Source organism: Diadema antillarum, unplaced genomic scaffold, assembly GCF_040938485.1.
Source record: "Diadema antillarum isolate AM-2024a unplaced genomic scaffold, OU_Dant_1.0 scf00000009, whole genome shotgun sequence".
Lineage (NCBI taxonomy): Eukaryota > Metazoa > Echinodermata > Echinoidea > Diadematoida > Diadematidae > Diadema > Diadema antillarum.
The window spans coordinates 2,992,969-3,008,362 of NW_027270898.1; the positions used below are offsets into that span (position 1 = coordinate 2,992,969).

Here is a 15,394-nt window from a genome sequence, read left to right on the forward strand (position 1 = left end):
TCGACGGGTGCAAGAAGTAGGCATGGCCTATTTTAATAGTCAGGTAGTAGTTTTTACTCAAAACTAATGTTTCGAATCCATTCAGCACCCCCAGAAACCCCTAATTCGACATCTCACTTACTAACACTGGAAAAAAAAATATTTTTCCCATTCTTTGACACCCCCCCCCCCCACCGTTTGTTGCCTAGGTTTAACTGTCCCCCCCCCCCCAGTTTTTTTTCCACACGGATGTTGGTTCGAACTTATCGAGAATCAAACATTTAATAAGTATTTACAGCAGTCATGGCAGTAATAGGATTATATTTGGTGTAATGGATATAAGAGAAATGGGAACGAATACTTCCCATCGCACATAAATGTTTTCAGTGCACCCTAAAAACCCACTATATCAACCCAATGAGATATGTATAAAAATACCAATATTTACGTATTTCAGCAGGGGCAAAAAGAAGGCGTGGCCTATTTAACTGTCAAATAGTAGTTTTTACTCAAAACTAATGGTTGGAATCGATTCAGCACCCCCGGAAACCCCTAGTTAGACATCTCACACGCCTATATTGGAAAAAAAAAATGTTTTCCATTTTTGCCCCGCCCCCCTCCGGGTGCCCAACTTTGATTGGCTCCCCAGAATTTTCCACAAGGATTTGGGTTGGAACTAATTGAGAAGTGTTAGTAGACACCTTTATGAACACACTGGTGAAGAAAGCTATTGGTAAGCAATTTTTTCACAGATGGTCCAGAGATTTTCTAAAATACCCTAACTAATAGGCCTACACCGAAGTCCGTAGGGGTAGTGTCATGAATATGCATTTGTGCAAAGTGGGTGTGGCCTGTTGGGCCCACGTTGGAGAAAGAAGATGGATCGAGAATGGGACGATGGCGCTTTAGGCGTAGGAGGAATAAAGCTTTCTTGTTACTTAAGTCTGATATCTTGGTGGTGGTGATTTGTTTTGTTGTAAGAATGTGTGACATGTTGTTGTGCCACCAGTATTTTCCTCCCTTCCGTAATAGTAGTAAGTGCTTAGCTATTGAGTAAAAACATTTAATAATGATATTTTTGTGTTCCAACCAATGGACGAGTTGTAATAGCATATTATCTGCCAAACTGTGTTCGTTACAACCATTACACCAAGATCACTGCTTACAGGAAACATGTGAAAGTTGTCAATGTTCTAACCTTCTTGTCGATATTGATGAAACGTTTTTCATTCTGTTCGTTCGCTTTTACTTCGGTTATAACTGCAGTGTCAACTTTAACAGAGAGAAAAAATGCACGATAATTACATTCTGGAAAAGAATTCACGTTTTAATTGTAATGCTCAGGGGCATAGTGAGAGAATAGTATAACACATAGAGCAGGCTATAAGTTGGTATACACATACGAAGAAAACGCTTTTCAGATCTACTGGCGAAACCTGCTCTGGTCATGTTGGCAGCTTAGACTACGCACATGAAAGTTGAATCCAAAGTTCGACATGGCCTTAGACGTAGGCACTAATAGAAATTCAAAAAAGTACAAAGATTGCATGCATACATGCGTGCATAGTTCATTCTATCGCGAATTCATGTCCGTATATCTTCCAACGATCTATGCAAGAGTTGGGAATGAGTAGTGATAAGTGTTCTTGCAAGCCACCACGAGAGATACGTCTGTACTGAACACTAATTTCTCACATATAGGAAGGGGTATCCGGGACAGGATGTTAACTGCATGTACTTAGAAAACTATGTTGGTGACTACGTGCGGTACGCTTTAGTCCGTCGAGGTTGCGACACTCACGTCGAAAAAAAAAAAATCATCATCTTTGTACACGGCCTGCCTCCATTATTGCTACAGCGAGCGTCGTGGTTATACGTCAATGGGCTCATGCATTAATGAGTCCGTACTTGAGGTCTAGTTTATTGGATATATATTCTACTGAACGGGCAGAAGAGAGATGCAATAGTTATGGATCTGGTCAAGGAGTTTAAAGAGCAGCTTACGTGTCCAGTTTGTCAAGACATGACTCGGGACGCCAGACAGCTCAACTGCGGCCACACGTTCTGTTATGGGTGTATAGAATCCTTGATCGAATTCGGGAAGCGAAGAGGGGACTGGTATACAATGGGTGTCGAGTGCCCAACCTGCCGAGTTCCGACTCTTCCTTGGAGTTTATTTCAAATTAGAAACTGGATGGTGGATAACGTCATCAGTGTCATAGAATCCCTTCAGAACAATGCCGCCTCGAACATGTGCAACGTCCATCCCAGAAATGAAAAGAATTACTACTGCGAGCAGTGTAAAGTCCTGGTGTGCAGTGACTGCGTCATCAAAGATCATTTTCGTCACGGCGAGCCTCCGAAGGGTCTTGATGAAATGACTGAGATTGTTTCGACAAAAATGGAATCTTTGATAGCTAAGTGTCGTGAACGAGAAAATGAGCACAGCAGGTATAAGGCTTCCGTCAATAAAATCAGGTCGAAAGGAAATCAGATATTAAAGCGCTTGAAGAAGGATGTCAGTAAGGAATATGAGGTGAAGCGAATGCTGCTGAAAGATAACAAGAAACGTCTGCTCAACAAGATCGCTGAAAAGGAAAGATGTCTGCTGCAGACCATGGATGAAGCAGTGTCCGCCGATGAGATGGTGTCCTCTCGCGTATCTAGGGCTCGTATTGAAGCGATGAACAGACTGAGCAAAGGAAGCAAAGTAGAAGTTGTCGAGTCATACACGGACTGGGCTAAGAAATTGAAAGAGGACTTGAATATTGAAATCCCAGGAACTTCTGACGAAGATAGGGAAATACAATTTCTTGAGAGATTATATTTCGAGAAAAGCTACTCCGAGGAAAGTCTGTCGCTTGGTAAACTCAAATATCAAAAGTTGATTTATTTGTCAGATGACGACAGTCGAGCTGACGATACAAATAGGACTAATGACGGCTCTGATAACGATGGAGAGGATGATAGTGATGGCGATACGGATGATTCTAGCCATAGTGATGTGGAGGATTTTAGTGAATTCAGTGCGGATTATATTTGAGAAAACGATTGAGATGACGATGGTGAACGCTATGGGGAATGACGATTATGAGACAGTTTATTTTGCTAATCCACCATCTTTCCTAGCATGGATATGACGCTGTGGAAGACGTTGGACACTTAGATTTATGCACGTACGTCATTTGTTACTTTGCAAAGTACTATATTTCAAAATATTGCGTGGATTTATGCCTCTACTTAACACGATAAAGTTATGCTAAATGCATAAAAGTTTTTACTCTGTATACATACAATACAGATCAATTTTACCTTTTAGGCAATTATATCCTGTCTTTATATGTGTTGTTAGAGTATAATTTGTACATGTTCTTACCATTTGCGTATCTATGATATATAACGTTGTATTAGCCATGTATCTAAGAGCACTGAGGTATTTTGAGCAAGGCTGTGTTACTAGTGAAGTAGTGAACACTGCTGAAAGACTTCCTTAGATAAAAAGTGATAAAAACGGTGGTAAATATGATTATGCAAACGAGGGATAGAACTATCATGAAAGCCATTGGGAAGATGATCATAAAAACACTGGGAGGAGCATTGTTAATGACAAAGGATAGAAGGAACGATGATGATTCCTCTTAACTCACGTCAGAAACTGATTGTGACGTGTTGGTATAAACTGGAGGCTTTTGCGAAGTAAGAAACATGGTTTGGAACCATGGTTTAAAAGACAAACGCTACTAGTAATCTAAAAGAGTTTCTCCCGAGTATGTTTCTGGCTTTACGGCCCTGTGCTTCTGTGCATCTCATAATGCGCAGCTTGTCCTTTTGGTAGTTCGGTCAACAATCCAAAGGATGAAAAAGTTATTTTCTAATCATAATTGACTTCATTTTTTAGAATTTGGAAATTTTGCCAAGCGCTGCGTTTTGAAGCATAGATATTTGATTGATTTGTATCAAAAATGTATCCATAAATATGTTACTTAATAACTTCACTTAACTTCAGTTCACTTCGCGGCTGGTGCCAGCAAATAAATGAATTTGTGTTTGATATTTCTTACTCTTATTATTCGCTTCTTTAGAAATAATGCTTCATTTACATGCCTACCAGTAAACATTGTTTTCATCTATTTTATGTGTAACTATTGTACATATATCTTCGTCATTTCTTGGCAATCCTTGTGCTTACATCATTGCAGAATAATCTTGATTGAGCTTCCTCTCTTTCTATACCCAGATATAAAAAAAAAAAAACTTCTTCATATGGTAACTGAAAAAACTTCTTCATGTGGTATCTGGAGTAAAAATACAGCAATGGCAGAAATGATGAGAGCAATGATTACCTTGGAGAGTCTTCCCCATGTAAAAAGCTTTGCAATGGCGGATCCAGGGACGGGGGGGGGGGGGGGGGCGCGTCCCCCTTTTTTTTGTTAAAACAAAGAAATAAAAAGAAAAATGGGGTGAGTGTGTGCGCCCTCCTTTAATTTTGTAACGGTGCCTCCCATTTAAATGGAATTCCCGGATCTGCCCCTGCTTTATATTGTCATTCAGTTGTTATCACTGTTATTGTAATCATAAGTGCACTCGTCATCTTGTTCGTTATTCGGCTTTGGGTGTTTGGGTTTTTTTTTTTTTTTTACTGTCATATTGTATCTATATTATTTCATGTTACACAATTAATAGATGAGGATCGAATGCTAAACAACCAATTCGCAGACGAATCTTCACCAGATTGCCTTCGGGTTCTCTTTGATTAAAAGAAAAATGTTTCCTCGTATGTCTAAAGCAAAGAACTGAAATTTTTCTCCAAAGGTCTTATATGCTAAACAAATGATTTTTTTTAAATGAGTTGTTACAAAAGTTCATAATCTTCAGGACCAAAAAAAAATTGCAATGTAGATTGCAAGTACAAAAAAATCACACGAATAAACTTTGTAATACCAGACTACTCTGGTATTTTGTCTGAGGAAATTATAATTGAAATATTATTGTACAGCTTGTGCTAAGTTAGAATTACAGTGGTTTTCGAGTTTAGGGATATGTTCTATGTTCAATAGATTATTATGCTCACAACTATTGAAATGATTTTGCATTTTTGGTCTTTCCAAATGACGCATAATTCCATAATCCAGTTCACCATTGACCATAATGAAATGCAATGTAAGAGTCTTTGTGAAGAATCCGCAGTGTATTGACACTGAATGACATTTGCTGCGAAAGTTGCATTTCAAAATGTTAATCTTGTACATAGTGTAAATAAACTTTTTTATAATGTAAATAATGTTCTTGTTGAATTTATATATCCTTCTTCTGTATTCAAGGGCCAACGTCCACTAGCGTTGCTATTTGTTGGACCCTTTTACCAAATTTGTAAATATGCTTGTATTTTCATATTCATATTGTTGATAAGTGGGATTCTATACTTTCATGTCTTGTATTCCTGTTAATTGTATTATCATCCTTGTATTCTCAATGATTGTATAAATTATTTGTGATTGTAAACGTGAACTTAAAAAATTGGTAATAAATCATTCATTCATTCATTCAAGATATATTCTGATGCATTTTCAAAGTCTCAGATGTGTGAGTAAATTACATTTCTTCTGCAATCCAATTGATATACGCATTGATTCACGTCCCGGCAGCTACTGCGTCATTGTATGTCAACTTGAGGGTGTTTATCATATACATATCAAAGTTCTGATACATATTTTTTTTTGCAACGCAGCATAAGACAACGAGAAGAATCAGCAAACGGAAATCTCTAAAGCTGATAGCAGACCAAAATTAAAGACTCGAAATTAGAGAGACATAACAATTCAATCCGATTTGTTGAATATTTTAGACAATTATTGTTTTGTCTCATTGCTATGGTATCACTGTCATGTAACTTTTTCAATATGCTTGAAAGCAGTGAGCAAAGAGTAACTTTCTTTTTCCATGCAAGCAAAACTTGTTTGTTGTCTTGACCCGGAAGTGAAGTATTAAATTGTGATTGTGATATATGGGGCCTGATTTGTTTTGGTAACAGAATCTGAATTATTGCCTCTTCCATACGTCACTTGCTTCAGCTATACAGCTGAATGCCTTTATAAAAGGTATACATGGTTGTGGGTAATACCTGCAGTGCATAACAATGAACGTGAGAAATATCAACGTCAAGTCAGTAGTCAAATCGTTTGCTGTAAAGTAAATTTAGTTGTTTTAACTTCTCAGGGTGAAACAAACGAGATAATGTTCAGTACGATCAATAATTATGTGGACTTTGATATACGTCACATTGAATATAGGTTGTTCAAACAGCTCATGTCCTTGATACCTTATACACATAGCATTAAGTGCAGTGAAACTTGTAGCACACAACAGGCTTCTAGTAACATACTGCATGCGTTTGTAAATTTGATACCACTGTGTACGATGAAACCAAATTCATTCTTACATTGCAGGAGTGCAATAAAAGGTGGGGTTGATTTTTGCGACGTGCTATAGGGTACTCCTTGGGAGGCAAGCATGGTATATAAGAAGCGTTTTCCTAAAATGCAAAGAACAATCAATGAAATGAATATGTCACTAAAATAAATGTCGATAATTTTACACCAGTAAAGCAACCAGTTATTGATTTGTCCGTCAATGAAGAAGTAGAAATGATGAGGACTATATATATACGAAAGGTAAAACGAATCATCGCTGTTTGGTATAGACTTCCAGTTGTCACTATTAATGAGTTTGTTAGATACAGTGTGGTAAAGTTTGAATGATCTACCAACTTATCACTGGATGAGAATGTAGAGCATACAATCAATACAGTCATCTTACCAAGCTGATAATCTTACCAAGATCATTAAGGCTTTTGGTAACATAACAAGTAAAGTTCAATTAACCTCGCGTGATATGACAAATCGATGCCTTTGATTGTCTTTGTCTTTTCTTATTTTCGTGAAGTAACAAAAAAAAAAAGCGTGTAAGACGACATTTAGAAGTCCACATATCGCCTAAATCGACAGGATTGATTTAGTCCCAACTAGGAAAATCCTGCGTACTAAATTATTTCATCGTGTAGTAAACAATACCGTATTTTTTGTTTCGATCACTGACAACAAAACATATAACAAAAATGTTCCATCATCGCAAAAATATGGGGTCCATATCCTTGCGGTGTTGACTCAATTTCTCAAATGAAAAATTTCATGTAGGTGCACCTGCAAATATGTGTGTTATGGAGTGAAATGCATACAATCAAATGTGAAATTGTGTGTATGTGTGTGGGGGGAGGGGAGGGTGATTCATGCTCAAATATTACTATGATAGCTGATACTTTTATGTAACAAAACGTATATTCCAACAAATGCCTTCGTGTCTCTTAAACGACAAAACAGTATATCCGAGATTCCCTTCATGAGGATTCAGGCAACAATATTATTCAGTCATTCCGATGAGGTATTATTGAAATCATTCGTTTTAAAAATAATTAAACAGCTAATTTCCTCCTTCAGACAGCTGTGAATGTGGAATGTCTCGACTATTACAGGTCAACCGAGATTAAAAATTTGAAAAGTCTAATGAATAGAGAGGACCAACAGCAAATTAATTAGGGCCTAAAATGCCAATGGCTATTGCAATCAAACTATTTAAATTGCCTATAACACTTCACAACTACCAGCAATAGGTATTGATATTACCAAATAATGAACATCATCAAAATGGGTGTTTCAAAATGCTAAATCACATCACTGGTGGTATAAAAGACTGAATACACATGATAGTACAGGGCACTAATTTTACACACATCGTCATGTGCCCCTTGTATATCGCCTTTTCCACATGGTGCAAATCACTTTATAATAACAATTCACAAGACATGGTAAACTTACAATTCACATTAGACAAAAATATCTTTGTGAAATAATATACGATAACTGGAATGAATGGAACATTAAATGCTTTCTTATCATTGGATTCGTTGGTTTATATTTGCTGTTCAGGGGGTAACAAATTCCAAAGTTTGGGTAGGTATCTGTACGAGCTCTTTTGTGGGTCTTGAAGTGACAAGGAAAATTCGCACAGAAGATCACGAGTGGTACTATATGAGTAGGGAGTAATTTGTTAATTTACCGTGGGGACCTTTTATGGATAGATTTTTATCTATAGTTCATATCCTATACTAAATTGTTTGGGAATACTAAGACAGAGAAATTGAGCAGTACTGAGTGGTGTGTTTCAGGTTTCAACCAAGTCAGGTTTGGCAGCTTTGACCTGTTTTGCATACGATGACAGGTTCCGTTACGTTATAACTATCATACTACTATCTCATATTAGGGGAATTTGTGGTAAATGTGAATTGAATAATATTTTTGTTTAACAAGTTTTACAAATTCCATCTTAGTTACATATATTGATCCTTAATTTCGCCAACTAAAAGTTCTCAAAAATATTATATAAATGTTTGCCAAACAGTAGCATCTACCAGTCTACTATCAAATATACTAAAACTTTGCTAGCTCAAGCTCGTAGCAATTAGTTTTCATAAAAGCATTCTTTCAATATCTGGCACGTTTCTGCAATAACACTCATTAAAAAAAACACGAGAAACCCGGTGTCGGCACGGATCTGGTGAATTAAATGCTCTCCCCAACCATCTGAAGTTATTCACATGCTTCCTAAAAACCTTTTAAAAGAAAATGCGAGTTAATGATGACAGATAAATATATTCTCTTTTGATGAATATACATCCATAAGAAATCTATACTCAAATACATCACTGTAGTATTGATATCTACAAATTAAATGTATGGTTGTGTTAAATCAGCATAATTATCATAAAAGGCAAATTTCTATCCGAGGTAATTCTTAATTCCTCCGAGAGATAATAACGGTTGTTTTCTTATAGATTATTCAATCATGCGGAAAGCGCTGTTATATATTATTCTCAAGCATCATTACGAATGCTTATTGTGACGGTCCCTGCAACATGGAACATATTAAGGAAGAGAAAATACGATAATTCATTGCATTTTGTCCATAAATGATTTATTGAATTTGTTTGTAAAACTTGATTTTTCCTTAGAAAATCTCATTCACCAAGATATCTCCGTTAAAAAAAAGTTTCATTCGCCAACATATCTCCGTTATCGTTGTATTTTCGTTTGTACATTATATTCTTTAAAGATTAAAACTGAATTTGAAATATAAAACATGTGTAATCCTTTGTAGCCGGATTACATATTTTCCATTCTTTTTTAATAACTATTTTCGACCTGTTTCCAACGATATCTGTTATTTTCTTTTTGTCTTTGAGTACTGATAAATTGATATGTAGGGATTTCGTTTCTCCTGTTAGATCACGTTAGGCAGTTTGCGAACGTGAATTGTCACATAGTTTTGAATTCATGTAGTGTAGGTTTAAGTATTATTATTGAGAGAAATTAAGTAATAATAAACTTAACTTAACTTGATGACAATGTTGGCATTAATAACGTGATTACGACGACACTTCGATCCGTATAACAAAGTGAATCCAGATAATTTCCACTGTGTTAAAGTACATTGTTTATTCACCTGGTTACTTGTGTACGCTTTTTCTTTGCTTTTATTTTTTCCGGGAAGGTTCCGTATAGTCTGCAACGTGAACATACACTGAAAAAGGGAATACACTATACGATACGCCGAACCTAGCATTTTAGGTGGTGCGAAGGTTATGACTGACTCCCTATGGCTATTCAGCTGACATGATCATGGTCGTGACGTTGTGGGAATACCCAATGTCTGTATCTCAGACATGAAGGTCATGTACAACATTCACCTCTTACCGTCTGAACACAGAGGTTGAAGGGAGCCCGCTAAAATGATCACGTGACGTTGTGGGAATACCCAATGTCTGTGCCTCAAACATGAAGATAATGTACAAGACACACCTGTTATTGCCTGAACACAGAGGTTGGAGGGAGCCCGCCAAAGTGGCTTGACACAAGCAGCACTACGTAACCATTGGTGACAAGAGAGATCGACAAAACAGCCAATAGGAAGCGACCTCACCCTGTGCACCGTATTGCTTGAAACAGACGCCAAACTGTTCCGCGGAATACTCGCCAATTTTTGCATGTTCATGTGCGTTCATGTTCATTCTACTTAAATGGTATAAAGTAACCTGATAGGCACAGAAAGCCCCATAACTTTGTATACATTTGTCTAAAGTTCGTGGAACGTAAAGGGTTATTCATTCTTCAGGACTCTTTTTCCTGCAGGGCGGATAAATACTAAGCAATAACAGGAAGTAGGGCCTACGCAGTATATAAGCACGGAGAAATCTTGTCGCGCTTGCCGGACAATTAAACGCCTGTTCTTCAGCCATGTCCAGGTAAGGTTAATTCACATTGCAATCAAACGCTTAAACTTGTATTAGTTCTTGCATCTTAAGTTTTCAAGTAAGCGTCTTAAAGTCCGAAGGCGTATTAAATCCATTAATTCCATGGCTTAATTTTAGTTTACCGTGCCATCAATGTACTTGTGTTCAAAGTGAATGGTTGCAGTATTTAATTTTTTTCACGTTCATCTTGTTTGCTTTCGCATCAGGGTTTAGTCCCTCACCATTGAGATTCTCCCTTTCTGGCCAGAGGTTCTCTAAGAATTACTCATTCCTGTGGAATAGCTAAAGGACTTCCGCTTACTTACTTACTTGCTTGGTACCGTACTGTTGAATAATGTGTGTGTGTCTCTCTGTTGAACGTACCTTCCTTGCTAATATTTCAACCGCATGTTTTAAGACCTCTACTTGTGTATTAATTTCCTCATTCCCGCTATATATGATGTTATCATAACCACCTGTGCTATACATTAAACCTTTCATGTTACTCTCATTATTGTTGTCATCAAATAATGTTCCGTTTCTAAAAGTCAAGGAATGCCATATTTCTAGTTTCCTCCCATAAATGGTGTAATTTTGCTCATGACCTTAAAGAGAATTGAACCAAACTTAATGAGGACTAAACGAACGTGATAAGATAGCATCTTCCTTTGAATTGTGAGGAAAAGTGGATAATGACTTTTAGAGTTATGAAATTTCATATTAGTTTAATTTATATAGGCTTACCGTCATAAGAATAAGATAAGAATAGGATGACTGTAAAATAAGGCTATAGGAAACATATGTCACAATACAGTGGAATAATTAGGAAATATGAAACGATGAAATAAAGCGTACCTTTCTGCAAAGTGCCAGAAAACATTCTTGTTCTTTTGAGGGACCGTTCTGTATTCAATCTTAGACAGAATTGATTGTGGTCTTGCCTCACGAGAGCCACAAAAAGTCCAGAATTTTTCAATATTTGGGGATGCTTTCCGACAGAGATATTATGCTTTGAGATTTGAAATAGCCTATATGGAAGCTTAAATCCAGTTTAAAGTGGCTATAAATATTTGGTAAAAGCTGATCTATCGAAACTCAGCGAACAAGGTGAAACATAGAAATCAATTTTGTTTCTGTTTCTTTTGTGTGAGCCTTTATCATACAAATATATCCAAATCTCTTTGTCTCTTTGGATTTATTTGTTCATTTTTTATCACGATTATGAATGCCGGCGTAATAAGCCTCACAAATTATAGAATTATCAATATTTGTCACTGACACTGTATACTCGTACTAATCTTCATGACTAATGTATCTGTTGATCCTTGATAATGATTTGATAAATATGTTGATTTGTTAAATAGGTATCATAGAAACCGGGAATTAGTCTGGAAAAGCAATATGTAAGGTTATGTTAATTCCATGTCATAAGTAGGTCCTAGATGATTTACCCTGCAACCGTCACTTGAATTTCCAAAATGTTGCCAAATTTCCCTTACGCTAACAAGAAATGATCGCAGTTCAACAGCAGATCTGTATTTAAAGTGTAAATTCCGATTGTTATTAACATTTGGTATGCCTATCAAAAGATGGTCAAGATGAAATCTTTTCATGATAAATTGGTTGAGATGATTTATTATCAAGATGATAACGTCATCAAAGTTCAAAAACTGATTTGAAAAATTTTGTGAGAACTTGCAAAATCAGGGTTAAAGCACATGAGCAGGACATGCAACGTTATTGCAGATTTCCAGGCCGCTAGGCCAGGAGCAATTTAGTGCTCTACGCAGACCTCTGCTGCTCAGATGCTTCAAGTTTTGCCGACGTGTAACTTTATGATGAAACGTTGTGGAAAAAAAAAGTGTTCGATACAATATTTCAAACATCACTTACTCCAATTTAATTTATCCAATGTAGTGAGAAATTTATGTTAAGCATATAAATGGTATTGTTAAAGTATAATCAACTCAGTAATTGCACAGATGAGAAACGAGTTTCGAGTATAATATAGCGCATTACTGCTCGCTCTTTAATTGAAAATTTTAACAATTCCGAGATTCGAAGAACGCCTACATTCTCGATGAATAGTTGATGCTGTAGTGAATTTTAACCGCCCCAAAGTGATTGTTATTTGTAGTTTTATTCGTCGAGCCACCAAACGTTAATTTTTGCAGAAGTTTGGCCTGACATCAATCTTAAGTGGTGGCGGACCATCGGGCCACCACTTACGTCGAGCCTTTTATATTATATTATATATATATATATATATATATATATATATATATATATAACACGTAGGCCCATATATGAGTATGTGTCAATTTATGTATTGGTAGATAATTGTCAAAAGAGATTATTCTATCTGTGACTTATGACAAATAGTCGTTTTATTTGTGAATGTTTTACCATGGGAAAGAACTACAGAATGTTTAGACAAATAGTGAATAAAATTGACGTTTCATTGTAGGATTTAGAAAAAAAAAAGTAATGATGATAATAGCTATAACATGCTTTTAAGCTGGCACCATGGGGGCACTTTCTGTAGTGTTAACAATTATCTTGCTGAAGTCCCTGTCATTATCATTTTCAAACCAAAGATGGAACATGGTAAGTACAACATCTCGTCCAAGCTATATATGAGATACGTCACACTACGTCTGGTTTCTAGTATTACATACAACATCCTGAAATATTGTCTCGTTTCCCTCTATCTCTTCGTCCTCAGCTTTCCTGCAACTGATCCAACCGAGCCGCCCGGTCCGCCCGTGCGGGCTGTATCCGAGGATATGCTGAGAGGGAGATCCGCGAAGGCAAACATTGAGCCTGACGGGCTGCCCGCAAGCTCTGGCGTAGGGCGAGAGAAATTAGAGCTCGCTCGTGAAAACTACGCAGACCACCATAAGAAGTATATCGACAATGATCCACTCTCGAAGAAAAACTCTAAGAGTGTTAGGAGAATTGTCGATAGTTTAATCGATAGTGGAGTTTTCTCCGCATTGTTTAGTAGTAACACGATGCTGAATATGCTTGAGTATTTCGGTCATATTATTCTCAAGGGTAATGGTATGTCTTTTAACGATGGGATAGCATTTTCCACTTTAGAACCATTTAACCGTAGAAGCGATAATGCTTATCGTAAAGATTCGTTAGAATGTAATGGAGGTGCCCCTGAAAACGGTACATCAAACAACCTTCATTTTTTCTCACCGTCAACAAGAAATGTGTTTGTCCTTAACGACAGCGGTTATAGCGATGGGAGATCCAATAAGAAAAATAATCTATGTTACCCACGTACGAATGTTACTCCGGAAATTTCGCGGGGAGACTTAATCGATAGCTCCTTAGCTGGAGATACAGGAACTTGTTGGGAGTATTATGTAACCAAAGGGTTTGAGGAGGTCTATGTCAGGGATGATGAAGTGAGGAAAAAAGCTAGACAGAACGCAACATGTAAGACCGGTAACCTCAAATTTGAGCAATATAGATCGTGCTCGAATACGCATGGCAAGATACAACACCACAAAGGGGGCAGCGGAAAGACTAGTCGTAAGAAATGGCTGTTGAATGAATGGAGACGATCCACAAGAACTGATCGCCTGCATTTGATCTCGCCGGAAAGTGCGAGTATCATTAAGTTGGGGGTGAATCCACCTGTCGAGAACAAAATCGACATACCCGATAATCGTAACTTGGGTCAGATAGTTTCGGAAGGGCAACAGGGACCACTGCACTCGTTTGCACGATTGAAAGATAACTGTCACTCTACCACAAACAAGAATGCCATCGACGGAATCCTTTGCAAAGATTCCAAAGTGTCGACTTGGTGTAACTTCCGTGAAATCCAGTATTCCGAAGACGCACAAAGAAATACGCACGTAACAACTTGCAACTTTGATAGGGTTGGAAAGGATAATCATCCGAAATCAGACAATGTCTACCAGAAAATTCCAAAATTTTGCTCCGACTATGACGAGGTCTCAAGAATGTCCAAAAATATTGCTGGCGTTGAACACGTTAGAGTGCTTGAGAATCGGTACTCGGTCTGTGTCGGGGTTCATTCCCAGGCTCAGTCGAGGATACAGCACAGCGTGTGTTACGCTTGATTACCAGGATTGTACACGGGTGCAAATGATTCCTGTAATGGGGGGAGGGGGGTGCTCTTCAAACGATTCATGAAGATGTTATAGTTGATGTCACAGACATAAGTCGGCAACAAAATTTACACAACAAGTCAGAGGAAGTTCCTTATTCGGCATTTAAAGACACGTTTCCTATAGTCATTCGCTGACACGGAAATCCTGCTTTCAATTTTCGATCTGAACTATACATACAGTAGGTAGGATTCGACTTTGTGTTTTAAAGGAAACCAAAACCCAAAGAGAAATGTGGAATGAGTAAAACAGGAACATTAGTTAACACATCAGTGAAATTTTTAGGAAAATCGGATGATCGATGAAAAAAATATATTGTTAAACTTTTAATGTTGGAACCGCTCAATGAAGAGACTACTATGGAGGTTATGACGTCATGTGTGAACAAAAATGTAAAGAAAGTAAACAGGGAAATCCACAAAAATTCATTTTTTATGACAATGACACATTCCATCAACTTGATACTGACATATGTTAAGGGCAGCAATTATTCCCCCTGCCTCCTGAAAGCGGTTAGTCAAGCGCTCTTTCATTATGCGAGCAAAAAAAAAAAAATTGTGGAATTCCCTATACATTTCCTTTATATTGTTGTCCACAATGGTTCCAACACCAAAACTTTAAAAAAGCATAACTTTTCATCGATTGTCCGATTTCCTCAAACTTTCACTGATGTGTTCTACAAATGTCACTGCTTTCACATTTCTGCTTTGGGTTTAGCTTCCTTTAAAGGAAATGTCCCCTTTGTTTGTGACATCACTATAACATCACATGGATAAGTCCTACCTGCACCTTCCCGTGGTGAAGAGCGTTAAGGTAGTGCGGTAGTGGCAGTCTGAAATACAGAATGTCAACTCTGCCTACTGACTGACGCAGGAGGGCGCTGGAAAGAGATATCATATCATACAGAACATATATGCATTCT

General features: G+C 37.4%; 1 protein-coding gene across 1 annotated transcript; it reads left to right on the plus strand.

The window, feature by feature from the left end:
• Window positions 1-10,307: 10,307 nt before the first annotated feature.
• Window positions 10,308-14,496, plus strand: LOC139719906 (uncharacterized). Its single transcript, XM_071631293.1, has 2 exons — window positions 10,308-10,333; window positions 13,047-14,496. Exons 1-2 carry the CDS (start codon window positions 10,326-10,328, stop codon window positions 14,422-14,424), a joined length of 1,386 nt encoding a protein of 461 aa, XP_071487394.1. The 5' UTR covers window positions 10,308-10,325; the 3' UTR covers window positions 14,425-14,496.
• Window positions 14,497-15,394: the final 898 nt, after the last annotated feature.